At 46.1% G+C, this 25625-nt stretch overlaps 1 protein-coding gene across 8 annotated transcripts in view; it reads left to right on the forward strand.

Moving 5' to 3' along the window:
• arhgap32b (Rho GTPase activating protein 32b) overlaps positions 1-25625 on the forward strand; it is a 645931-nt gene that overhangs the window by 602161 nt on the left and 18145 nt on the right. For 6 of the 8 annotated variants that reach the window (XM_068053769.1, XM_068053766.1, XM_068053771.1 and 3 more), the window contains 6 exons: positions 6777-6921; positions 9936-10018; positions 11602-11709; positions 17443-17609; positions 24753-24954; positions 25466-25611. In XM_068053769.1, the coding sequence (XP_067909870.1) occupies positions 6777-6921; positions 9936-10018; positions 11602-11709; positions 17443-17609; positions 24753-24954; positions 25466-25611 (851 nt within the window). The remainder of the gene's footprint in view (positions 1-6776; positions 6922-9935; positions 10019-11601; positions 11710-17442; positions 17610-24752; positions 24955-25465; positions 25612-25625) is intronic. The other 2 variants (XM_068053770.1, XM_068053772.1) reach the window with 1 other exon arrangement.

The following is a 25625-nucleotide window of genomic DNA, read 5'->3' on the forward strand; positions in this document are numbered from 1 at the left end:
TACCAGTGACCACTTAGCTCAGTGGTAGCACTGTTGCCTCTAGGTCAAAAAGTCACACCAGGATTTGGAGTTTTGAGAGTGTTGCATTGTCAAAGATGTTGTCTTTCAGCTGAGATATTAAATCCAGGCCTGTATGCCTGTTTGGGATGTGAAAGATCCCACGGCACTAGTCAAAGAAGAATTCTCTTGGGGTCCTGGTCAATACTAATGTCTCAACCAGTGCCTAAAACAAATTAACTGGTTATTTATCTCATTTTCTGGTTGTCCTATGTGTAAATTGGCCATTAATTTGGCTACATAACAATAGTGACTACATTTCAAAAGTAAAGTACTTTGGATTCGTGACCTTCTGTATAGGTTAGCACCAAACCAATCAAGTGATTGAGATGTATTTTCCACAAAATGCCACTCTTAACAGCATAAATGATGGAGAGATGAAGGGCGGCACAGTGGCGCAGTGGTTAGCACCGCAGCCTCACAGCTCCAGGGACCTGGGTTCGATTCTGGGTACTGCCTGTGTGGAGTTTGCAAGTTCTCCCTGTGTCTGCGTGGGTTTTCTCCGGGTGCTCCGGTTTCCTCCCACATGCCAAAGACTTGCAGGTTGATAGGTTAATTGGCCATTATAAATTGCCCCTAGTATAGGTAGGTGGTAGGGAAATATATAGGGACAGGTGGGGATGTGATAGGAATATGGGATTAGTGTAGGATTAGTATAAATGGGTGGTTGATGGTCAGCACAGACTCGGTGGGCCGAAGGGCCTGTTTCAGTGCTGTATCTCTAAACTAAAACTAAGATACCAAATCAACTCCTTACTTCCCCTTAGAGGCCAGAATATCCTTTGAATGAGTACAGAATTGCCACTTATCGACAGCTAGCATTAACTGATCAGATCATAAAATAATGAGTGTAATGCTTTGCGTGTATTTGGATGTGGACAGGTTCTAGGGTTAGGTAGAACTGCAGAGTTTGCACAAGCAATGGTTTTCTGTTCCAGTCTTGCGATATGCATCCCAACCCATGCTTATTTCTTGTGTATTTCACAATGAGTGTTCTAACTTTACAGCACTTGGCTGTAGTACATTGCTTGAAGGATGTTGAAGTGTAGTTTTGCAGTTTTTTAACCTTTTTCGAGATATATTGAGTTTGTAGGATTCGATTCCGATGTTGAGATGCTGTTTTGAGCCTTGGCTAAAGGTGATGCCTGCCTTGCGTCAGTGACTGCACTTCAAGTACCTCATTGGCTGTGTGGTGCTTTGGGATGTTCTGAGGGCATGAAAGGCACTCTAAAAGTTCAAATTATTTTTGTCTTTCTGCCTCGGGTAGTGGCTGTGATATAGATGCTAAAAATAGATGTTTAGTAGTGGTGTCCCAGTGAAACCCTACTGTGTGTGGTCTGGCCCAATAAAGGTTGTGAACTCCTGGTAAGATGGTGTTTTCTGATGACCGAGTCTTCTTGTGGTTAGACTGTGTTCCCTTCACTCAGACAGTAATGGTGTTAAACCTGGAGGACAACAGTGAAAGAGCAGCCCCAGTCTGAGCTGAATGTTTAAACATCTCCGATTCTGAACTTGGAAGTGGTGGAGGGTTCCGCATTGGCCATTGAAGCGCATGAATGTTTACTGTTAAAGGCTGTTTAAGCTGCTGTCTAGTAATTATTCTGTCAACAATGTACCCATTTTCATAAAGAAAAAACATCTTCACAACCAGACAGCAGTGTGTGTGATAACTGGGCAAAACCTGTGTGTATGCATTTATGCTTATGATATATGATCACTATTTTCTTTGTAATGCAAGAAATTTTCAGTGAGTGGTATGAGCTAGGACTTAGATCCAGGTGCGCTTGATGAACTAGGATCACTGTTCTCATCGTTGATCATCTTTTTGCTGCATTTACAGCTGGAGATTATTTCAGTTGGTGAAGTGGTGGGGGAGGGCAGGGGAAGAGATCTTGAAATGTTTTAGATTATTCTCCAATCATTTGATTCAAAATCAAATTGATTCAGTGAACAAAGAAATTGGAGGAAAAAAATCACCATGTGCATTGACATTTTCCCTTATTAAATTAAAGTCCTTTTCAAAAATGTTTGTTTGTTCTGCAATTTCTTCAAACAACGAGTTCCAGACCTCGACAGTGCCATGAGGAGAGACACAGAGCAGACATTTAAATTACTTTATTGAATATTTCAAGGCATCTCTTCGTTTGGCCTCTGCCCCATTCCCAGTCTGTTCAGTGCTCTGATCTCTGCATTGAAACTTACTTGCATTGCTTGGCATTGTCTGGGAATATTAAATAGGTCTCCTGTGTTAAAATAAAATGTGCAAAAGGAAGGGATAACCACAAGTTGAGTCACCTGCAATCTTGCTTTCACTGAGTTAATGTCTTCCAGCTGAGATTCAAAGACACTCTGGTAGGATTTATGGGCTTTGAACCTTCATCCTGGCCTATGGTAACAACGTTGCCCCAAACAAATCCATTTCGTTGATTCTCAGAGTTTGGCAGTGCCAGTGAAAGCACAATTATCTAATCCCTACTGTTAGCAGAACAAGGAAGATGGGTTCCTTTTCTCCCATGGGCATTGGTTTATTCTGTTACTGACAGATCTTTGACCAAGCTTTTGGTCACCTGTCCTAATATCTCCTTATGATTAATCGGCACTGAGCCCTCTTGTGGTGTTTCACCCTCAAGAAATGCTGCTCCTTGAAAGTTAAGAACTGTTTGTGATCCAGTCTGCTCTGGTTAAACCTGGTTGGAATATTCCATTCAGCTCTGGGCACTGCACCTCAGGAAGGGTATAGTGGCCTTGCAGTGGTTGTAACGCAGATTCACCAGAATTATACCAGGTGAGGAGGGTGAGTATTGACCAGGTTTTTTAAATTCCCAATTTCTTTCTTTCTTTCTTTTAAGCCAGAAGTAATGCGAGGGGTGGAAAAGGCAGTCAGTGGGGAAGTATGCTGCTCCTGTGAAATGTGGGAGATCAGAGAGAAGTCAAATGTCCCTGACGACTACGTTTGCAGGAAGTGTGTCCAGCTGCAGCTCCTTTCAGATCGTATGGATCGGTTGAAGCGGCAGTTGGACTCACTGAGGAGCATACAGGAGTCAGAAAGTATCATAGATAGGAGTTTCAGGGAGGTGGTCACACCACAGGTTCAGCTGGATAGGTGGGTGACAGCCAGGAGGGGCAGGCAGGTAGTGCAGGAGTGGTTATTCCCCTCAATAGCAAGTATGCTGTTTTGGATACTGTTGGAGGGGATGGCCTCTCGGGAAAGCAGCAGCAGCAGCCAGGTCAATGGCACCACGACTGGCTCTGTTGTACAGCAGGGAAGGTCAAAGTGTAGGTGAGTGGTAGTGATAGGTGACTCTATAGTCAGGGGCACAGATGGGTGTTTCTGTGGCCGTGAGCGAGAATCCAGGATGGTGTGTGGTCTTCCTGGTGCCAGGGTCAAGGATGTCTCTGAGCGGGCACAGGGCATTCTGAAAGGGGAGGGTGAGCAACAAGAGGTCGTGGTCCATATTGGTACTAACAACATAAGCAGGAAGAGAGATGAGGTCCTGCAAAGTGAATATAGGGAGTTAGGCAGAAGGTTAAAAAGCAGGACCTCTAGGGTTGTAATCTCAGGATTACTCCCTGTGCCACGTGCTAGTGAGGGTAGGAATAGGAGGATTAGGCAAATGAATGCGTGGCCGAAGAGCTGGTATAGGCGGGAGGGCTTCAGCTACTTGGACCTTTGGGATCTCTTCTGGTGCAGAGGTGACCTGTACAAGAAGGACGGGTTGCATCTGAACTGGAAGGGGACCAATATCCTTGCGGGGAGGTTTGCTAGTACTACTTGGGAGGGTTTAAACTAGTCTGGCAGGGGAGTGGGACCCAAAGTAGTAGTCTCTCCGATGAGATAGTTGAGGCAAATGTAGAGGTTAAAGCAAGCAAGTCCAGTAGGCAGGCCGGGCAGGGGCAGGACAGGGAGCGTGGAAGGTCTGGTAGGCTAAACTGCATTTACTTTAAGAAGCCTTACAGGTAAGACAGATGAACTCAGAGCATGGATCGGTACATGGGATTGTGATATTATAGCTATTACGGAAACATGATTGCGGGATGGGCAGGACTGGCAGCTCAATGTACCGAGGTACCGATGCTTCCAGCGTGACAGAGGTGTAGGTAAGAGAGGAGGGGGAGTTGCACTATTCATTAGGGAGGACATCACGGCAGTACTTAGAGAGGATATCCCGGGGGGAATGTCCAGCGAGGCCATGTGGGTAGAAATAAGAAAGGGGTGATCACTTTGGGGTTATACTATAGGCCCCCCAGTAGTCAGAGGGAATTGGAGGAACATGTATGTAGGGAAATCACAGATAGGTATAGGAATTATAGGGTTGTAATAGTAGGTGATTTTAACTTCCCTAATATTGACTGGGTCTGCCTTAGTGCTAAGGGATCAGATGGGGAAGAATTTGTTAAGTGTGTCCAGGATAGTTTTCTGAAGCAGTATGTGGATGGCCCTACTAGAGAAGGGGCTACACTCATGGAAGCTAGTGAGTTCAAGGGAGGGAACAGCAGTATCCTGGAGCATATCAACATTACAAAGGAGGAGGTGTTGGAGGTTTTGAAGCACATTAAGGTGGATAAATCCCCAGGGCCTGACCGGGTGTATCCTCGGATGCTATGGGAAGCAAGGGAGGAGATTGCTGGGGCCCTGGCTGAGATTTTTGTATCATCGTTAACCATGGGTGACGTACCGGAAGACTGGAGGATAGCTAATGTTGTGCCTTTATTTAAGAAGGGCAGCAGGGATAAGTCAGGGAACTACAGGCCGGTGAGCCTTACGTCAGTGGTGGGAAAGTTATTGGAAGGGATTCTGAGAGACAGGATTTATATGCATTTGGAAAGGCAAGGTCTGATTAGGGATAGTCAACATGACTTTGTGCGTGGGAAATCATGTTTCATGAATTTGATTGAGTTTTTTGAGGAGGTGACCAAGAGGATTGACGAGGGCAGGGCGGTAGACATTGTCTACATGGACTTTAGCAAGGGCTTTGACAAGATCCCACATGGTAGGCTGGTCCGGAAGGTTTGAACACATGGGATCCAGGGTGAGCTAGCCAATTGGATACAAAATTGGCTTGGTGAAAGGAGGCAGAGGGTGGTAGTGGAGGGTTGTTTTTCAGATTGGAGGTCGGTGACCAGTGGTGTGCGGCAGAGATCGGTGCTGGGCCCTCTGTTGTTTATCATATATATTAATGACTTGGATGAGAATGTAGGGGGCATGATTAGTAAGTTTGCAGATGACACCAAAATTGGTGGTATAGTGGACAGTGAAGAAGGTTGTCTAAGGTTACAGCAGGATATAGATAAACTGGGAAAGTGGGGAAGGGATTGGCAAATGGAATTTAATGCAGACAAGTGTGAAGTGATGCATTTTGGGAAGTTAAACCAGGGCAGGACATATACAGTGAATGGCATAGCCCTGGGGAGTGTTGTTGAGCAGAGAGACCTTGGGGTGCAAGTACATATTTCCCTGAAAGTGGCAACACAGGTAGACTGGGTGGTGAAGAAGGCGTATGGCATGCTTGCCTTCATTGGCCGAGGCATTGAGTACAAAAGTTGGGACGTCATGTTACAGTTGTACATAACGTTGGTTAGGCCGCACTTGGAGTACTGTGTGCAGTTCTGGTCGCCGCACTACAGGAAAGATGTGATTTAGCTCAAGAGGGTGCAGAAAAGATTCACAAGGATGTTGCCTAGTTTGGAGGGCTTGAGTTATAAAGAGAGATTGGATAGGCTGGGTCTGTTTTCCCTGGAGCGAAGGAGGCTGAGAGGGGACACGATAGAGGTATATAAAATTATGAGAGGCACAGATAGGGTAGATAGCCAGAGTCTGTTTCCCATGGTAGGGGTGACTAAAACTAGAGGGCATAGATTTAAGGTGAGAGGGAGGAGCTTCAAAGGGGTAAATTTTTCACACAAAGAATAGTGGGTATCTGGAATGATCTGCCAGAGGAGGTGGTGGAGGCAGGAACAGTAGCAACACTTAAGAGGCATCTGGACAGGTACTTGAATGAGCAAGACATAGAGGGATATGGAATTAATGCAGGCAGGTGGGATTTGTATAGATAAACATTATGGTCGGCATGGACGCGGTGGGCCGAAGGCCCTGTTCCTATGTTGTATGACTCTAAAAGGGTCAAATTATGAGGACAGGCTGCATTAACTAGGCTTGTATTCCCTTAAATGCAGAAGATTAAGTGGCAATCTAATGGTGGTGTTTAAGATGATTAAAGGAATTGATTGTGTAGATGTAAGCTATTTCTTCTGGTGAGGGCGTCCTGAACAAGGGGGCATAACCTCTAAATTAGAACTAGGCCATTCAGGGTTGATGTCACAAAGCACTTGCTCAATTGAAAATTTTTAAAACTGATATTGATAGATTCTTGTTAGGCAAAGGTATTGAGAGCTATGGAACCAAAGCAGGTAGCTGAAGTTGAGATACAGATCAGCCAAGATCTAATTAAATGGCAGAACACACTGAGGGCTAAAAGGCCACCTCTTGTTCCTACGTTCCAATCAGGCGACATGGTCAATGACTTGATGTGTGTAACTCCCAATTGCTGTCTGAAAGAATTGCAGTGATGCTGACATTGTGATAAAGATTTCAGCTTCATTTGGAAGTTTCTGCAGCTCAATGGGAAGGGAATGTCAGGTAAAATGTGCGTTGAATATCTCCTGTTTGTTTTTCAGCACTGTGCTACTGTAACCTGACTTTTGTCTCGTTTCTCTTGTAGACATGAGTTTGACTCTGAGCAGATCCCCGAGTTAACAAAGGATCTCTACCTCCAGGATATCCATTGTGTTGGGTCACTGTGCAAGCTGTACTTCAGAGAGTTGCCTAACCCACTGCTAACCTACCAGCTATATGAGAAATTCTCAGTGAGTACCTTCACTATTGGTCAATTAAAAGCAACCCAGAGCAGTTCATGCAAGTGTAATTCAAACAGCAGTTGTTTTACAAAACTCTAACAGGTTGCTGCCTGGTACAAACACCTTAAACACAGCAATTGGATCATCAGCCCTGGGTAATGGCTGGCTCAGAACATTGTGGTTTTTGTGCTCCTAGGACCCATGCCTTACTGCAGGCCCATTGGGCAACAGTTCACTTTGCTTTCCCACCACAGCCGTGCTTTTCATGCCAGAAGATGTGATCCCTCCCCAAGCCAAGGGTCCTGGCTGCTAACTGAGCTCGCACTTATTCTCTCTGCTCCCTGTGAGAGTACATAGATCATGCATTATATCAAGAGTTTCAATATCTGCTGGTGAAGGGTCAGCAAGTGAAACTAATCCAGTCCAATCTGCTTCCAGTACGTTATTACATTGCAAGAGGGGAAATACACTGCTTTTTCCTGCTGAGAGCAGCACTGAGAGATTGTGGCACTCAGGCACTGAGAGGGATTGGTGTCTGGGCACAGGCCTCCAAACAGGCATTGGCAGCAAGACACACAGAGACAGAGACACCCAGACACAGACACCCACAATGAGAGACAGTGACACCCAGACACAGCACTGGAAATATTATCAGACATGGCAAGATAACTACACACTCAGCCGCAGCAACATGTAACAGCAACAGCTGTGTCACTGGACAGTAGGGGAGAGAGGCTGACATTGTTTTGGGGGTGGGGGGAGGGGGGCAGGCAGGAAGTGGGGTGTGATGGTTTCAGGGAGGGGGGAGTAACTTTGTTCAGTGGTGGGGGGTGTGTTCAATTTTGGGGGGTTAAATGTGTTCAGTAAGGGAGCAGTTTGGGTTTCGCCAGGACCACTCAGCTCCAGACCTCATAACAGCCTTGGTTCAAAACGGATGGAAGAGCTGAATTCCAGAGGTGAGGTGAGAGTGACTGCCCTTGACATCAAGGCAGCATTTGACCAATTGTAGCATTAAAGAGCCCTAGCAAAATTGAAGTTGATGCGAATAAGGAGGAAAACTTTAAACTTGGTTGCAGTCATACCTAGCACAAATAAAGATAGTTGCAGCTGTTGGAGGCCAAACATCTCAGCCCAGGAATATCGCTGCAGGAGTTCCTTAGGGCAGTGTCCTAAGCCCAACCATCTTCAACTACTTCATCAGTGATCTTCCCTCCATCATAAGGTCCAAAATTGGGATGTTCAGTGCTGATTGCACAGTGTTCAGTACTATTCACAACTCCAGAGATACTGAAGCAGCTGATGTCCACGTGCATCAAGACCTGGACAAGGTCTTGAGGTGATAAGTAGCACGTAACATTTGCAGTACACACGTGCCAGGCAATGACCATCTCAAACAAGAAAGAATCTAACCATCTCCCCTTGACATTCAGTGGCATTACCATCACTGAATTCCCCCACTATGAACATCCTGGGGGTCATCATTGACCAGAAACTGAACTGAAGCAGCACATAGATGCGATGGCTACAAGAGCAGGTCCTTGACATTCAATGGTCTACTGTCACTGAATCCCCCACCAGCAACAGTCTTGGCATCACCATTGATGAGAAACTTAAGTGGACCAGCCATATAAATACTGTGCCTGCAAAAGCAGCTTGTAGCCATGTAATTCTGCAGTGAGTAACTCACCTCCTGACTCCCCAATGCCTGTCTATCATTTACAATGCAGTAATCAGCTGTGTGATGGAATACTCTCCACTTGCCTGGATGGGTGCAGCCCCAACAACACTCAGGAAGCTCAGTACCATCCAGGGCAAGGCAGCCCGCTTGATTGGCACCCTATCCACCACCTTAACATTCACTCCCTCTATCACTGGTGCACAGTAGCAGCATTGTGTACTATCTGCAAGATGCACTGCAGCAACTCGCCAAGGCTGCTTCAGCAGCACCTTCCAAACCCGCAACCTCTACCACCTAGAAGGACAAGGGCAGCAGATGCATGGAAACACCACCACCTGCAAGTTCCTCTCTAACTCTCACACCATCCTGACTTGGAACTATATCGCTGTTCCTTCACTGTCACTGGGTCAAAAACCTGGAACTCCTTTTCCAACAGTATTGTTGGTGTACCTACCCCAAATGGATTGCAGTGGTATGAAAAGGCAGCTTACCACCACCTTCTCAAGGGCAGTTAGGGCTCATGAATAAATGCTGGCCATGCCAGTGCCCTCCATATCCCATGAATGTATTAAAAAAAAAGGTGAGAACTTAGTTCAATCAAGTGGGGGGGTGACATCGCTCAATAAGGAGGGGGTTAATATTGTGGCTGAATGTGTTCAGAGGGCGGAGGACTAAATGTGTTCAGTGAAGTGAGGGGGGATTGAAGGTGTTCAGTGAGGGGGGGTGTTGTATGTGTTCAGTGGGAGGGGGTGATGAATGTGTTCAGTGAGGGGGGGTGATGAATGTGTTCAGTGAGGGGGGGTGTTGAATGTGTTCAGTGAGGGGGGGTGTTGAATGTGTTCAGTGAGGGGGGTGTTGAATGTGTTCAGTGAGGGGGGTGTTGAATGTATTCAGTGAGGGGGGGTGTTGAATGTGTTCAGTGGGAGGGGGTGTTGAATGTGTTCAGTGAGGGGGGGTGATGAATGTGTTCAGTGAGGGGGTGTTGAATGTGTTCAGTGAGGGGTGATTGAATGTGTTCAGTGAGGGGGGGGTGTTGAATGTGTTCAGTGAGGGGGTGTGATGAATGTGTTCAGTGGGAGGGGGTGATGAATGTGTTCAGTGAGGGGGGTTGATGAATGTGTTCAGTGAGGGGGGGGTGATGAATGTGTTCAGTGAGGGGGGGTGATGAATGTGTTCAGTGAGGGGGGGTGTTGAATGTGTTCAGTGAGGAGGGGTGATGAATGTGTTCAGTGAGGGGGGGTGTTGAATGTGTTCAGTGAGGGGGGGTGTTGAATGTGTTCAGTGAGGGGGGTTGATGAATGTGTTCAGTGAGGGAAGGCTGACTTTGACTGTTTGTCTCCTGCAGGATTCTGTGTCGGTCGCTTCAGATGAGGATCGCTTGATTAAAATTCACGATGTCATCCAGCAGCTTCCTCCTCCTCATTACAGGTATGCACACATGAACTGATTAACCCTTTGACCACTGGGGAGTATTTCCACATGCCTTTTATTTCATATTGCATCATAGAATGGTTACAGCACAGAAGGAGGCTATTCTTTCCATCTTGTCTTTGCCAGCTCTCTGCAAGAGCAACTCAGCTTGGTTCCATTCTGCCACCTTTTCTCTGTGGCCTTGCAAATTTTGTTTTTCTCAAGTTAGTTATCCAATACCCTTTTGAAAGCCACACTTGAATCTGCCTCCACTACACTGTCAGGTGGTGCATTCCAGATCCTAACCATTCGCTGCGTAAAAATTTCTCCTCTTGTTTTCTTTGTTCTTCTGCTATTCACCTTAACTTGGTGTCCTCTTGTACTTGAGCCTTCTGCCAACAGCAACAGTTTCTTCCTATCTGTTCTGTCCAGATCCCTCTTGATTTTGAACACCTCTATCAAATCTCCTCTCAACCTTTTGTAAGGAGAATAGCCCCAGCTTCTCTAATCTACCCTTGTAACTGAAGTCCCTCATCCCTGGAACCATTCTTGTAAATCTTTTCTGCACCCTCTCTAATGCCTTCACATCCTTCCAAAAATGTGGTGCTCAGAATTGGACACCATACTCCAGTTGAGGCCAGACCAGTGTTTCATAAAAGATTCATCATAACTTCCTTGCTTTTGCACTCTATGCCTCTATTTATAAAGCTCAGGAGCCTCTATGCCTTATTCACTGCTTTCTCAACCTGCCCTGCCACCTTCAACGATTTGTGCACATATACCCCCAGGTCCCTCTGCTCCTGCACCCCCTTTCCAATTGTATCCTTTATTTTATATTGCCTTTCTTCCTCCAAAATGCATCACTTCACACTTCTCCACATTAAATTCATCTGCCACATGTCCGCCCATTTCACCAACCTGTCTGTGACCTCTTGAAGTCTATCACTATCCTCCTCACAGATCACACTATTTCCAAGTTTTGTATCTTTGCTGTGAAACAATGTAGGAGGCTGAATATCGAATGGATTTATATCTCTGCGTTCCAACTAACAGTGGTAAAAGTAACTGTGTAATTTCTGGTGCAGAAATACAGCTGCAGTACTTGAAGAAAATTAGAACTGCTACATGGGTATGTTTGAGTGATGGGGTAGTATCTCTGACCTGCAGTAACCCCACGCTGGTTACATGAGTATCTTTGCCACACCAAGACCCATCAGCCTTCTTAAAGTCTGCTGCACTTAGGACACTGTCTCATGCGGCTTTTATTCACAACTGTTGGCACAAGTGTTGTGTACCAATCTCCTTTTAATTACTAATCTAGGTCATTGCGTGCTGTTACTCCTGCTCCCCTCACTTCTGGCAACTGTGTGTCACTTTAGTTGTTCCCAGATCTGCATTAATTTGCCCATGTTTAAACAGAATTGCATTAATATCACCAGATTAATGCACACCATCCCTGTAACTGCTTTCTTCTTTTTGAATTGGCTGTCTTAGCACCACTAGGATGAAGTGTGACTGCCATACTTGTGAAAATCTTCCTGCAGGTACTGTGTTGATATTATGATGTATCTTGGCTAACTTGTGATTTATTCTGTGTCCAGGACCCTGGAGTTTCTAATGAGGCACTTGGCTCGATTAGCGACCTTCAGTTACATCACCAACATGCACACGAAGAACCTTGCTATTGTCTGGGCTCCAAATCTTCTGAGGTGAGAGCAGGTGCACTGATAACTGTGGGATCCGAGTTGCGATGTTGGGGCTGCGTATGCAGACTTTCAATGTTAAACTGACTTTGCCAGAATCAAATAGTCAACCCCACGCCAACTGTTGCAGCAGCTGATTCCCTTTGTAACAGATGGCACTGGAGCTAGGTAGTGATAAATGTCAGCCTACATAGATCTCTGATGACCCATTTACTGTTGGAGACAACTTTGCATGGCTAAAGCGACCGCTGAGGGATAGGTTGATGTAGGTGATGGTTAGTATAGCGCAGTGTAGCGACTTAATGACTTTGCTAAAACTGAGGTTGTGACAACATATAAGGCATTGTCTTTCTGTTCTTCAGCTATCAGATAACCATAGATAGAAGTAGCCTGTGCAGGTTTCCAGCATGCTGTTGTTAATGGCTGATGCAAGTCATGAACTAAAGGAAGTTTGAACATTTCTTTGCTTATTTGCAAGACTATGGCGACATGTGAAACATGTATTAAAATGTCATTCACAGATAACTTAGTTTGCCAGCAGGTTTTGGACATAAATTAAAAATAAAACATGTTAAACCTCATGCACACTCCACTGTCATACCCCACCCCATACCTGTCTCCCTCTCTTAATCTTTTCTATTTTTTGTTTCTAGCTCATCAATGTATAATTGTCAGCTGTGGCTCAGTGATTGCACTCTTGCCTCTGAGTTAGGAGGTTGTGGGTTCAAGCCCCACTCAGAATGTAAGCACATATCTAGGCTGACACTTCAGAGGGAGCGCTGCATCATTAAAGGTTCAGTCTTTCAGATGAGAAGTTAAATTGAGGCCCTGCTTGTTTTCATGGATGCGAAAGATGTAGCTCTATTTGCAGAGCAGGGGTATACTATCCTGGACAACATTTATCCCTTAGCCAGTATCACTCAGTGCTGTTTCTGGTATCTTACTCTGTGCAGATTAACTTCCATAGACCATAGAACAGTACAGCACAGTACAGGACCTACGGCCCACGATGTTGTGTCGACCCTTTAACCTACTCTAAGATCAAACTACCTACATACCCTTCATTCTACTATCATCCATGTACCTATCCAAGAGTCACTTAAATGTCCCTAATGTATCTGCTTCTACTACCACCGCTGGCAGTGCATTCCACGCACCCACCACTCTCTGTGTAAAGAACCTACCTCTGACATCTCCCCGAAACCTTCCTCCAATCACCTTAAAATTATGCCCCTTGGTGATAGCCCTTTCCGCCCTGCGAAAAAGTCTCTGGCTATCCACTCTATCTATGCCTCTCATCATCTTGTACACCTCTATCAAGTCACCTCTCATCCTTCTTCGCTCCAGTGAGAAAAGCCCTAGCTCCCTCAACCTCCTCTGCACCCTCTCTAAAGCTTCCACATCCTTCCTATAATGAGGCAACCAGAACTGAACACAATATTCCAAGTGTGGTCTAACCAGGGCTTTATAGAGCTGCAGCATAACCTCGCGGCTCTTAAACTCAATCCCCCTGTTAATGAAAGCCAACACCCCATACGCCTTCTTAACAACTCTATCAACTTTGAGGGATCTATGGACGTGGACCCCAAGATCCCTCTGTTCCTCCATACTGCCAACAATCCTGTCTTTAAGCCTATATTCTGCATTCAAATTCGACCTTCCAAAATGAATCACTTCACACTTTTCCAGGTTGAACTTCATCTGCCACTTCTCAGCCCAGCTCTGCATCCTGTCAATGTCCCGTTGTAACCTACAACAACCCTCCACACTATCCACAACTCCAGCAACCTTTGTGTCATCGGCAAACTTACTAACCCAGCCTTCCACTTCCTCATCCAAGTCATTTATAAAAATCACAAAGAGCAGAGGTCCCAGAACAGATCCCTGCGGAACACCACTGGTCACCGAGCTCCAGGCGGAATACTTTCCATTTACTACCACCCTCTGTCTTCTATGGGCCAGCCAATTCTGTATCCAGACAGCCAAATTTCCCTGTATCCCATGCCTCCTTATTTTCTGAATGAGCCTACCATGGGGAACCTTATCAAACGCCTTGCTAAAATCCATATACACCACATCCACTGCTCTTCGTTCATCAATCTGTTTTGTCACATCCTCAAAGAATTCAATAAGGCTTGTGAGGCATGACCTGCCCCTCTCAAAGCTATGCTGAATACCTCTAATCAAACTATGCTTTTCCAAATAATCATAAATCCTGTCTCAGAATCCTCTCCAATAATTTGCCCACCACCGACGTAAGACTGACTGGTCTGTAATTCCCAGGGTTATCCCTATTCCCTTTCTTGAACAAGGGAATAACATTTGCCACCCCCCAATCATCTGGTATTACTCCAGTGGACAGTGAGGATGCAAAGATCATCGCCAAAGGTGCGGCAATCTCTTCCCTCGCTTCCCGTAATAACCTTGGGTATATCCCATCTGGCCCCGGGGACTTATCTATCCTCACGTCTTTCAAAATTTCCATCACATCCTCCTTCTTAACATCAACCTGTTCGAGCATATCAGCCTGTTTCACGCTGTCCTCACAAACGACAAGGTCCCTCTCACTAGTGAATACTGAAGCAAAGTATTCATTAAGGACCTCCCCTACCTCCTCCGACTCCAGGCACAAGTTCCCTCCACTATCCCTGATCAGCCCTACCCTCACTCTGGCCATCCTCTTGTTCCTCACATAAGAACGCCTTGGGATTTTCCTTAATCCTACCCGCCAAGACTTTTTCATGTCCCCTTCTAGCTCTCCTAAGTCCATTCTTCAGTTCCTTCCTGGCTACCTTGTAACCCTCTAGAGCCCTGTCTGATCCTTGCTTCCTCAACCTTAAGTAAGCTTCCTTCTTCCTCTTGACTAGCTGTTCCACATCTCTTGTCATCCAACGTTCCTTCACCCTACCATCCCTTCCTTGCCTCATCGGAACAAACCTATCCAGCAGTTGTAGCAAGTGCTCCCTAAACAACCTCCACATTTCTGTCGTGCATTTCCTTGAGAACATCTGTTCCCAATTTAAGCTCCCCAGTTCCTGCCTAATAGCATTGTAATTCCCCCTCCCCCAATTAAATATTTTCCCATCCCGTCTGCTCCTATCCCTCTCCATGACTATAGTAAAGGTCAGAGAGTTGTGATCACTATCACCGAAATGCTCTCCCACCGAGAGATCTGCCACCTGGCCTGGTTCGTTGCCAAGCACCAAATCCAACATAGCCTCCCCTCTAGTCGGCCTATCTACATATTGAGTCAGGAAACCTTCCTGGACACACCTGACAAAATCTGCTCCATCCAAACTACTTGCACTAAGGAGGTTCCAATCAATATTAGGGAAGTTGAAGTCACCCATGACAACAACCCTGTTACTTCTGCACCTTTCCAAAATCTGCCTCCCAATCTGTTCCTCCGTGTCTCTGTTGCTATTGAGGGGTCTATAGAAAACTCCCAATAAAGTGACTGCTCCTTTCCTGTTTCTGACTTCCACCCATAATGACTCAGTAGACAAACCCTCCTCGACGACCTCCCTTTCTGCAGCGGTGATACTATCCCTGATTAGCAATGCCACTCCCGCACCTCTTTTACCTCCCTCCCTATTCCTTTTGAAACATCTAAACCCCAGAACATCCAACATCCATTCCTGCCCCTGTGATATCCAAGTCTCCGTAATGGCCACAACAACGTAGCTCCAAGTACTGATCCATGCTCTAAGTTCATCACCCTTATTCCTGACACTTCTTGCGTTAAAATAGACACACTTCAACCCATCATACTGGCTGCAACTTTGCCCTGTCAACTGTCTAAGCTTCCTCACAAACTCTCTGCACTCTGTATCTGCCTGTTCAACAGCTACCCCATCCACTGATCCGTAGCTCCGGTTCCCATCCCCCTGCCAAACTAGTTTAAACCCTCCCGAAGAGCTCTAGCAAACCTCCCACCCAGGATATTGGTGCCCCTCCAGTTCAGATGCAACCCGCCCTCCCTCCTACACCAGCTCTGTAGCCACGTGTTCAGCTGCACTCGCTCTCTGTTTCTAGCCTCACTAGCACGTGGCACCGGTATCAATCCTGAGATTACTACTCTGCTCGTCCTGCCTTTTAGCTTCCAACCTAACTTCCTATATTCGCTTTTCACATCCTCATCCCTTTTCCTAGCTATGTCATTGGTACCGATGACATATTGTTCATGTTTGCCTAAAAAAAGCAACAGTGACTTCAGAAGTTTTTCATGTTAATCTGTTAATTGTATATCAATTTTTTAATTATATGTAGGTTAAGGGTGTTAATTGGGGTCTGTCTAAGCAGACATTAACTGAGACTGGTGGAGGTTTTTGAGTGAGGAGCTACATGTTTATAATTCGTTTACTCTGTACAATAAATGTGAAATTGAGCAAAGATAGGCTCCAACATCATCCCTCCACAAGAAGTTTTCTGGAACTTAACACTTTATTGGTTGTAAAGTAGTTTGTGACGTGTTATATGAATGCACGTTTGTCCATTCTTTCTGCCTTATCTGCCTTGGAAAAATAGAAATAAATACCCGCAACATCTCTTTCCACATCATTTGGGTTATCATCGGATGGGAGTCAGCTTCAAAGGCTTAGAGTGTAAATTTTGACCTGGTCATGTGATTGACGCAAGCAGGTTCAGCTTCAACTCAAGGAACGTTAACTGGTACTCTTCTTCTTCTTCTTCTTTGGCCTCCTTGTCTCGAGAGACAATGGGTAAGCACCTGGAGGTGGTCAGTGGTGTCAGTCGCTGCGAGGCAACTATGAAGTGACCTCTCCATGGCGCATGCCTGGGCGAATGTATGGAGGTTGAGAGTTGCCCAAGCGTCAAAACCCCCCTCTTGGCCTTTCTGGTGGGGTCCAAAGGAGTGCAGAGCACGACGTTTGGCACCAGTACGGCTGCAGGAACTGCCGGAAACATGCCAAAGGTGACACATGACCGCCTACGGGGTTCCGCTCCGGATTTTCTGTTAGGGTTTACTCCCTTAGCCTTGCCTTCCTGAAAAATGGTACATTTACTGTCCTCCAGTTCTCTGGCACCTCTCCGGCTTAGTGTAGGAACTGGTACTAGACACAGTGAAGTAGGTGCTGCTCTTTTCGGGTGGACGATGTTGAGGTAGAGTAGAAGTTGTATTGTACAAGTAAGTGTGTTGCATCTGACCTGAGAGTGCTTGCTATTGGCAGTGGGAGCATTCTGCCATATGTGTGTTAACGAAGTTTTCCAGTCAAGTTAGAAGAATAATATAATGGTGAAGTTTGAAAAAGCAGCATCCATTGGGAAAGTGCAGCACCATGAGGAAAGGTTACATTACAAAGGTTGAGTTTATGATTCTATGAGGTGCTCACTAATGGAAATTAACTGTTAAATCAACAACATAAATTCATTGCGCAATGCATCCTTCGAAACGTGTAAGTAATGAGTGCTATTTTTAGTGTACTGTCGGAGTTCTCTGTTAATGGAGAGAATCTCCTGGGAGGGAGTATGTCTGCTGTGGGGGTGTCTCTGTTACTGGGGAATCTTATGTTATGGGCAGGTTCTCTGTTACTGGAAAGAGTCTCTGTAAATGGGGGATGGGGGGGCGCGGTGTTTCTGTTATTGGAGAGAGTCGCTGTAACTGGGGGGTCGGGCTTACTCTTACTGGGAAGGGGTGTATCTGTTGGGGGGATTGTCTTTGTTACTGGGGGGGACAGGGCATAACTGGAGGAGCTACATATATCCTGCTTTCATTTACAGCTGCTCTGAATATGTTCTCAGATCCCGCCAGATTGAATCAGCCTGTTTCAGTGGCACTGCTGCCTTTATGGAGGTTCGGATTCAGTCTGTGGTGGTGGAATTCATCCTCAATCATGTGGACATGCTGTTCAGCTCCAAGCTCAGCTCAGTAATGCGGGAGGGCGCAGGTAGGTCCCAGCCCATTCCTGCGTGTTGCTTTGGTATGAGCTTGATATCTTGTGGAATATTCTGTGAATAAGTAATAATCTAAATATCGGCCTCCACATTCTCCATTCCCTCACTGTTAAAACGATCCAGTTTTGATCTGGAGTGGTCACATGCTCTGGGTTTGCGCGATTGTTGACAATTGCAGGGCACGTTTGGACTACTAAATGCTATCATTCATTGCAGTTATGTCCAGCCAGGACCTTTGTTTTATGTTCCTATGGTACATTGAAATAGTACAGTTATTGTATTGTAGATTTTTCTGTCTGGTCAACTATTAAAAAGATAGAAGAGGATCACTGGCGCCACCTGCCTGTCAACTACCTGTAGCTCGTCACTGAATCAAGTCACTGTGCCCATTTCCACCATTTACCATCACTGGACATGACCAATATTTCTGTTTCCCAAACATGGCTCTGCTATGGAGCTTTGAGTTTTTGGCCTGCACTCTCAGAAGCCATTTAAGTCTATGTCCTAAATGATACAGAACAAAATTGCATGGAGAATCACAGGCATTTCTTGCCTCTCACTGCTACTGTGTATCAGCAAGCTTCATCTCGTAGAATCATAGAGTCATTATGGCACAGAAGGAGGCATTTGGCCCACCGAGTCCGTGTCAGTTCTCTGTTGAGCAATCGAGCCAGTCCCACTCTATTCCTCTAGCCCTGCAAGTTTATTTCCCTCAAGTTCCCATCCAGTATCTTTTTGAAATCATTGATTGTGTCCGCTTCCACCACGCTCGGGCAGCCAGTTCCAGGTCATTACCAATCGCTGCATACAAAAGCTTTTTCTCACATCCCCCGTAGTTCTTGCCCAAAACATTAAATCTGTGCCCCTTGTCCTTGTACCATCAGGTAATGGAGCAGCTTTTTTCTGTCCACCTTATCCAAACCTATCATGATCTCGTACACCTCAATCAAATCTCTCTGCAATCTCCTTTGCTCCAAGAAGAACAACCCCAGCAAGTAGCATTCACACCACACAAGTGGCAGGTAGTGACCATTTCCAACAAGAGAGAATCTAACCATTTCCCCTTGATGTTCTTGGGGGCCACTATTGATCAGAAACTGAACTGGACCAGCCACCTAAATGCTGTGGCGTCAAGAGGCTAGGACTTCTGCGAAGAGTAACTCACCTCCTGCATCCCCAATGCATGTCCACCATCTACAAGGCATAAGTCAGGAGAGTGATGGAATACTCTGCACTTGCCTGGATGAGTGCAGCTTCAACAACACTCAAGAAGCTCAACACCATCCAGGACAAAGCAGCCTGCTTGTTTGGCACGCCATTATCTACCTTCAACTTCACTCCCTTCGCCACTGACATACAGTGGTGCAGTGTGTACCATCTACAAGATGCACTGCAGAAACTCACCAAGGCTCTTTTGACAGCACCTTCCAAACCCAACACCTCTACCATCTAGAAGGGCAGCAGATGCATGGAAACACCACGACCTGCAAGTTTCCCTCCAAGCCACACACCATCCTGACTTGGAACTATATCGCCGTTCCTTCACTGTCGCTGGGTCAAAATCCTGGCAGTCCCTTCCTAACAGCACTGTGGGTGTACCTACACTCCAATGACTGCAGTGGTTTAAGAAAGCAGCTCACCACGACGTTCTCGAGGGTAATTAGGGATGGCAATAAATGCTGGCCTAGCCAGCAACACCCACATCCCACCAATTAATTTTTTTTAAAAAAAGCTTCTCCATCCTAACCTTGTAGCTAAAATTCTTCATCCCTGGAAGCATTCTGGTAAATCTCCTCTGCACCCTCTAAAGGACCCTCACATCCTTCCTCAAGTGTGGTGACCAGAATTGTGTGCAGTACTCTAGTTATGGCCTAACCAAACCTCCTGTTCGACATAACTTCCCTGCTTTTGTACTTAAGCACAAGATCCCATATGCTTTACTAACTACTCTCTCAGTATGTCGTGCCATCCTTCAAAAATCTGTGCACATGAACCTGCAGGCTCTTTGTCTTTAGAACTGTGCCATTAAGTCTATATTGCCTCTCCCTATCCCTTCTACCAAAATGTATCACCTCACACATCTCTGTATTAAATTCCATCTGCCACTTGTCTGCCCATTCTGCTAGCTTATCGATGTCCTGTTGCTGTTAGAGTCGTAGAGAGATACAGCACTGAAACTGGCCCTTCAGCCACCGAGTCTGTGCCGACTATCAACCACCCATTTATACTAATCCTACATTAATCCCATATTCCCTACCACATCCCCACCTTCCCTCAATTTTCCTACCACCTACCTACTCTAGGGGCAATTTACAATGGCCAATTTACCTATCAACCTGCAAGTCTTTGGCTGTGGGAGGAAACTGGCGAACCCAGTTGATGGGTATCATCCTCACTGTTTGCCAAACCTCCAGGTTTGGTATCAAATTTTTAAATTTTACTCTGTATTCCAATATCCAAGTTATTTATATATATCCAAAAAAACATTGGTCCTAGAACTGACTCTTGGGGAACACCACAGTCTACCATCTTCCAGTCTGAAAAACAGCCAATCACCACGACTCGCTGTTTTCTGTCCTTAAGTCAATTTTTTTATCTAAGCTGACACTAACCCTCCTATTCCATGAGCCTCTGTTTTGTTAACCGGCATTTTATGTGGTACTTTGTCAACGCTTTCTTAAAATCCATATAGACAACATCCACTGCATTCCCTTCATCAACCTTCTTTGTTACTTCATCAAAAACTTCAGTTAGATTGGTCAAACACAATCTGCCTTTTACAAATCCATGCTGATTATTCTTCATGAACTCAAACTTCTCCCAAGTGCCTGTTGATTTTTTTTATCCCCCTGGTTATTGTTTCTAAAACCTTACCCACCATTGATATTAAACTGTAGATCCTAGGAATGTCCTTACATCCTTTCTTGAACAAGGGTGTCACATTTTACACTCTCCCAAGACACCTCTCCCTGTATCTGGGGAAGATTGGATGATTATGGCAAGCCCTTCCACTATCTCCACCCCCACTTCCCTTAGCAACCTGGGATGCAAGTCATCTGGACCACTTCAGAGAGAGAATTTCCTGAACAGGCTGTGATGATTTGGCCCAGCATTTGCAATTTATAAGCTTTAGCAGTCAATCGCCAACCTTCTTTGATTTGTACTCTGATTGCGTAATGGTCAGAACATAGGTTTCTGTCTAAAGTAGTGTCTCAGTTTAATTTAGACTAGAGCATTGTAATCCTTTCTTTTAATTCTTCTACTAACAAATAGGAACTGGAGTTTCATTCCACCTAAGCTGCTATCTAGAGTAACCTTTGTTTATATGTTCAACAGTGTAGACTTGACAATATTCCACCTTCCCCAATATAGGCTGTTCCTCTTCACAGTCCTTGTTCTTCTAAGTTAGTCTCCCAGTGTGTGTAGGATGGTGAATGAAGACGTCACAATGGTTACCTCACTTGTAGGGTCTTCCTTCTGCAGATGCCACACATACTTCTCAAGACTCATTATCTGAAACTAGCTGTAGATCAAACAAGCTGTCACTCTAGTACATAATCATGTGGATTAGGAATACGATGCCACTTGTAGTACCACACACAGTCAGACATGCAACCCTACACTGGAGAAGATGAAGGCCAGATCTCATGGAACCAAGGAAGGGGTGATACACAACAGTTTGAGTGCAGACAGTAAAACAATAAGAAAGTATACAGAATATATCACACATGACATCAGTGATGCAATGAAAATGTCATTGAGTGAGTGTGCCTTGCAGGTGGTTTCCCCAGAGCACATCCAGGCTCCATTAATTCCTGATGTGTGGAGGATACATATCATTTGGAGGATTAAGGAAGGTGATTTATCTTTTGGGGGCTGAAGGCCATTATATAACGTTCTTTGGGGTAATGATGTTGTGGTAACAAGCATGAGGACTGAGATACAACTTTTTTTGGCAAAGGAGGTGCTTTAGGATAAGGCAGTTTTTAGGGTCCACTGGGGCTGTGAGATGATGGTATTGGGGAATGGGGGTCTGTGGGAATTTGTCTTTTGGAAAGCTGAAGGATAAGAACTCAAGAAGCGAGGGGGTGTGAAATAGAATTCTCATTGGGAGTGAGGAGTTGTGGGTTAGCATTCTCTCTTGGAGTGTGAGTTAGGAATCCCTTTGGGAGTGAGGGAATGTGGGAAAGGATTCTCACTGGGAGTGAGGGAATGTGGGATAGGATTCTCTGGGAGTGAGGGAATATGGGATAGGATTCTCTGGGAGTGAGGGACTGTGGGTTAGAGATCTCTCTGGGAGTGAGGGAATATGGGATAGGGTTCTCTTCGGGGCGTGAGGGAATGTGGGATAGGATTCTCTGGGAGTGTGGGCTGGGATTCTCTCTCGAGCGTTGGCTGGGATTCTCTCTCGAGCGTTGGCTGGGATTCTCTGTGGGAGTGAGGGAGCATGGGATAGGATTCTTTCTGGGAGCATGGGATAGGATTCTTTCTGGGAGCGTGGGATAGGATTCTCTCTGGGAGGGTGGGATAGGATTGTCTCTGGGAGTGTGGGATAGGATTCTCTCTGGGAATGAGGGGGCGTGGGCTAGGATTCTCTCTGGGATTGAGGGAGTGTGGGCTAGGATTCTCTCTGGGAGTGAGGGGGCGTGGACTAGGATCCTCTCTAGGATTTGAGGGAGTGTGGGATAGGATTCTCTCTGGGAATGAGGGGGCGTGTGATAGGATTCTCTCTGGGAGTGAGGGGGCGTGGACTAGGATCCTCTCTAGGATTTGAGGGAGTGTGGGATAGGATTCTCTCTGGGAATGAGGGGGCGTGTGATAGGATTCTCTCTGGGAGTGAGGGGGCGTGTGATAGGATTCTCTCTGGGAGTGAGGGGGCGTGGACTAGGATCCTCTCTAGGATTTGAGGGAGTGTGGGATAGGATTCTCTCTGGGAATGAGGGGGCGTGTGATAGGATTCTCTCTGGGAGTGAGGGGGCGTGGACTAGGATCCTCTCTAGGATTTGAGGGAGTGTGGGATAGGATTCTCTCTGGGAGTGAGGGGGCGTGGACTAGGATCCTCTCTAGGATTTGAGGGAGTGTGGGCTAGGATTCTCTCTGGGATTGAGGGAGCATGGGCTTGGGTTCTGTCTGGGAGTGTGGTTTAGGATTCTCTCTGGGAGTGAGGGAATGTGGGAACGCAGTCTCTGAAAAAGCTCAAAGAAGCGTCGGGGAACGGGATGCCAAAGCGCAGGGTGGGGGGCGTGCGGCCAAGTGGTGACGGGGCATCACAGGAGCCAGTGGCCGAGAGGAGGGAAATGATAAAGCCGGCAGCGAGCAGCTGGGGTTGGGGGTTAGTGGGGGTGGCGAGGGGAGCGGGGAGCAAGCGGCCGAGGTGGGGGAGGCGGCGAGGCTGGGAGCGAGTGGCTGAGGGAAGGCAGTGGCGAAGCAGGGAGCGAGCAGCAAGAAGATGGGCACAGGAGGGAGTTGCAAAGAGAAGCGCGATAGCAGGAGGGAGCAGGGTACTATTGGGGGTGGGATGGTGACAGCGATTGCAGCCATTGAGCGGTTTAATTTGTTTTTTTGTGATATACTGAGCAGTGCCATCTTTACTACTGATAACTGCTTTAGACGTTGCAGACAGTGACGTTTGTGGATGAGGCTGCATTTGTGCATGTGCCACCTAGTGGTTGCATTGTCAGCAAACAAACATAGCTGCTTTTATATCTAACCAGAGCCAAAGAATCACATGCAATGGTTTCTCCCCTTGCTCCCACATTGTTACCTCTGGTGTCCCATAAGATCTGTCCTTAGCCTCCTGTAACATCATCTGAAAGCACAGCGTTAGTTTTCAAATGTATGCTGACGACCCCTAGGTCTACCTCACAACCACCTCTCTCAACTCCTCCACTGTAGCTAACATCAGATTGCTTATCCGACATCCATTACTGGATGAGCACAAATTTCCTCCAATTAAATAATGGCAAGACTGAAGCCATTGTTTTCACTGCCTGCTCTAAACTCCATTCCCTAGCTAGTGACTCCATCCCTGTTCCTGGCAACAGTATAAGATCAAACCAGTCTATTTGCAACCTTTGACCTAGAGATAAGCTTCTGGAGAACTCACTCGTGCCATCACTAAGACCCCGACTATTTCCTCTTCTGTAGTATTGCCCGACTTCACACCAGTTTCAGCTCATCTGCTGCTGAAACCTTCATTCATGCCTTCGTTGCCTCTAGGCTTGACAATTCTAATGCACTCCTGGCTGGACTCCCACATTCTACTGTCGGTAAACTTGAGGTCATCCAAAACTCTGCTGCCCATGTCTTAACTTAAACCAAGTCCAGTGCAACTATCACCTCTATGCTTGCTGACCTACATTGGACACCATTCAAGCAATGTCTCAATTTTAAAATACTCATCCTTGTTTTCGAATCCTTGCATGGCTTCGCCCTTCTCTATCTCTGTAATCTCCTCCATCCCCATAACCCTCCAAAATATCTGCGTTCCTCTAATTCTGGCCTCTTGAGCAATTCCCATTTCAATCATTCTACCATTGGTGACCGCACCTTCAGTTGCCTACACCTTAAGCTCCGGAATACTCTCCCTACACCTCTCTGCCTCTTCACCTCGTTTTCCTCCTTAAAACCTAGCTTTTTCATCAGGCTTTTGGTCATCCTACCTAATACTTCCTTATGAGGCTCATTATCATTTTGTTTTATAATGCTCCTGTGAAGCATCTTGGGATGGTATATTATGTTAAAGGTGTTGTAAAAGTTGTTGTTGGAGTGAGGGACTGAGAGATAGGATTCTCTCTGGGAGTGAGGGATAGTGGGATCAGATTCCATGGGAGCCAAGGGCTGTGGGATAGGACTGTCTCTGGGAGTAAGGGGCTGTGAGATAGGATTCTGTTTTGCATATTGCTGTGGGGTGAGGGGCTGTGCACTGTTAGTGACTGTTTTTGGGAGGGTGGTTTTGGATGTCCAAAATGATCTTGTCCCAGATTTCTATGTCTGCTAAATTCAATGAGTACATTTGCAATATTGCCCTTGCACATACTCACCAAGTCCTGTGTAAGCGCAGTCTGTTACTGCTCGGCTATAAAGGGGAAACATTTCAGTGGTCATTTGCCTTTCCATTTTTCTGTTCTCTGCAGGACACACGTCTTTGTCTCGGCCCAAGTCCTTGCTGGTGTCGTCCCCCTCCACCAAACTACTTACCCTGGAGGAGGCCCAGGCTCGAACCCAGGTCCAGATCATCTCCCCTGTCAATTCAGACAGCAAGTACATCGAAGTAGGTGATGGGCCTGCAGCATTACAGGGCAGGTTCCACACAGTCATCGACTTCCCGATTGACAGGTAAAATAGAACCGTTTAAAATCATTGTTTACAGCAGTTGTTTAGAAATGTGCATAAGGTGCTTTATTAATCTGTGACAGTATTGCCACACTGCAAGGCCGGGGACTCCTGGTTGCATTCCCCTTGCTGTAGGCTGGGACTGGTTTTATGTCCCTCTCCCGCTTCTCGCTCTCTCTCTCTCGCGGCCAAGACTGGTCGCAATCTCTCTCTTTCTCTGGACTTTGAACTCCTGATTTTACTCTCTCTCTCTCTCTCCATTTCCCTCTCCTTCTGTAAGACCCTCCTTTAAACCAACTTCTTTGACCAAGCTTTTGATCTTCCCTCCTAATATCTGTGCCTTTGTCTCAGTCTCCATTTTAGTCTGATTCCACCTCTGAGAAACATCAAGGAATGATTTTCAACATTAAAAGTGTGTATAATGCACATTGTTATAACTCGCGGTATTATTTGCCTGTTTCCAATGTAGATTGGTGCACTGTTTAACACTGAACCCTTTGCTGCTATTATCCAGGAAGAGGATAGCCAGCAAACCCAAGAAGTCACCTGTTGGCACCTGGCGTTCTTTCTTCAACCTGGGCAAGTCCTCCTCAGTGGTCAAGCGGAAGCTGCACCGTAACCCCAGCGAGCCAACCGAAATGAAGTCCATGATTTTGGCAGGTGGGTACTGTCAG

This window comes from Heterodontus francisci, chromosome 22 (genome assembly GCF_036365525.1).
Source record: "Heterodontus francisci isolate sHetFra1 chromosome 22, sHetFra1.hap1, whole genome shotgun sequence".
NCBI classification, from domain to species: domain Eukaryota; kingdom Metazoa; phylum Chordata; class Chondrichthyes; order Heterodontiformes; family Heterodontidae; genus Heterodontus; species Heterodontus francisci.